The sequence below is a fragment of the Galeopterus variegatus genome, unplaced genomic scaffold (genome assembly GCF_000696425.1).
Source record: "Galeopterus variegatus unplaced genomic scaffold, G_variegatus-3.0.2 Scaffold764, whole genome shotgun sequence".
NCBI lineage: Eukaryota > Metazoa > Chordata > Mammalia > Dermoptera > Cynocephalidae > Galeopterus > Galeopterus variegatus.
The window spans coordinates 64,824-66,638 of NW_007726875.1; the positions used below are offsets into that span (position 1 = coordinate 64,824).

General features: G+C 66.9%; 1 protein-coding gene across 1 annotated transcript in view; it reads left to right on the forward strand.

Moving 5' to 3' along the window:
• The window catches only part of A1BG (alpha-1-B glycoprotein), a 23,074-nt gene that overhangs the window by 1,207 nt on the left and 20,052 nt on the right, over positions 1-1,815 (forward strand). Inside the window, exons 4-6 of the mRNA XM_008572197.1 lie at positions 90-362; positions 642-938; positions 1,716-1,815. Coding sequence (XP_008570419.1) covers positions 90-362; positions 642-938; positions 1,716-1,815 — 670 coding nt within the window. The remainder of the gene's footprint in view (positions 1-89; positions 363-641; positions 939-1,715) is intronic.

The following is a 1,815-nucleotide window of genomic DNA, read 5'->3' on the forward strand; positions in this document are numbered from 1 at the left end:
CGGGGGGGGGGGGGGGGTCCAGGCTCTGCCGGGTCACCTGTGCCTCCTGAGTCATGCAGAACCTCTCATTAACCCTGCCCCACCCGCAGAGCCCTTGCCCCCACCCCGGCTCTCAGCAGAGCCAGTGTCCTGGATCACACCGGGCCTGAACACGACACTTCTGTGCCTCGGGGGACTACAGGGTGTGACATTCCTGCTGAAGCGGGAAGGTGACGATGAGTTTCTGGAGGTAGCTGAGGCTGGGAAGGACACAAAGGCTATTTTCCCTGTCCACCGAGCTGGCAACTATAGCTGCAGCTACCGGACCCATGCAGCAGGCTCCCCCTCGGAGCCCAGCACCTCTGTGACCATCCAGGATCTGGGTGAGTGTTGGACCATCTCAGAGGGCTTCTGGGTGATGAAGTTCCTGGGTACTGAATACCCTGGCCAGGACGGGCGGGGAATCAGTGGGCATACAGTTGCCTGGGCCTGATGGTTGTGTCTGGACAAAGGATGCCCAAAGGAAGGAAGGGTGTTCCTCGGTCTTCCACCGCGAGGGCAGAGGTCTGGAGGTCGGGCAGATGGTAGTTCTCTCAGGGAACGGTGCTGCCGGCAGGGTGCCCTGGACTCCCGGGGCCTCAGCGACCCTCCCTGCCTTGCAGCCGCGCCCCCGCCGCCCAAGCTGAGTATCGAGAGCGAGTCGGCCACGATCCTGCCCACGGGCGCCCGCGGGATCCTCAGCTGCGTGGCGCCCCTGAGCGGCGTACACTTTCAGCTGCGACAGGGCCAGGAGGTGCTGCTGGTACCCATGTTCAGCACCAACCCCGAGAGGATCTCCTTTGCCCTGGAAGCGGTGGCCCAGAGGCACAGCGGTTCTTACACCTGCCGCTACCGGCTGCGGGGCAACAACACCCTGTGGTCCGGGGACAGCGCGCCTGTCGAGCTGCTAGTGAGCGACGGTGAGCCCTGGCTGCCGGGCGGCGGGGACACCGGGGCTGGGCTGGGAGGGCGAGAACGCTCGGTCCCGGGAAGTGCAGGGCTCCGAGCCAGGGTCCAGTCCTGATTCACCTGCAGGGCCTCTATTTCCCCAACTGCGAATGGAACAATGCAACCTTGAAACCCGGCGAAGAATAACTAGGTCAACGCGCAGGTCTGACAACGGCCACGCGGGCCTGTCCGGGTCTCCTCCAGCCTCCTGGGTCTGGGTGGGCGCTGAGGCCCGTCTGCCGAGGGCGGCCAGGCTGGAGCTTGCAGGGCCTGCCGAGGACCCCGGCGGAATCCGGGCCTGCGCGGGGGGCGCGGCTGCTCCTCCAGCCGCACGCCCTGGGCTCCATGACACTCGGCAAACACTTACTGAGCACAGGACTGCGAGCCCCACGGCGAGCGAGCTGACAGGGACGGGCATCGGGGCGGTGCCCCGTAGACGCTCGTGGGGCAAGTGCACGATTGCGCGGCCATAGCGCACGAGGCACCAGGCCATGAGCAAACACACGTGTCCCTTCCCGCCGTCTGTCTTTACAGACAAAGGAGTAAGGAGCGGTGCGGGGTATGTGTAGACACGCAAAAAGGACCGCGAGGCCGGCCGGGCGGTGCGGTTTTAAGTAGGCTGGTCCCGGCGGGCCTCCCCGAGGAGGTGAAGGAGGGAGCCGGGCCGATCATTCCGGGCGGAAGGCTCCGCAGGGCAAAGGCGGCGAGTAGCCCCTTGGCGCCCGGGTCAGCCGCGTTCTCTTCCCCAGGGAAGCTGCCCGCGCCGAAGCTCTCGGCCGAGCCGGCTACGCCGAGCCCCGCGCCGGGCACGCTCGTGCGGCTGCGCTGCCAGGCGCCCCGGGCCGGCCT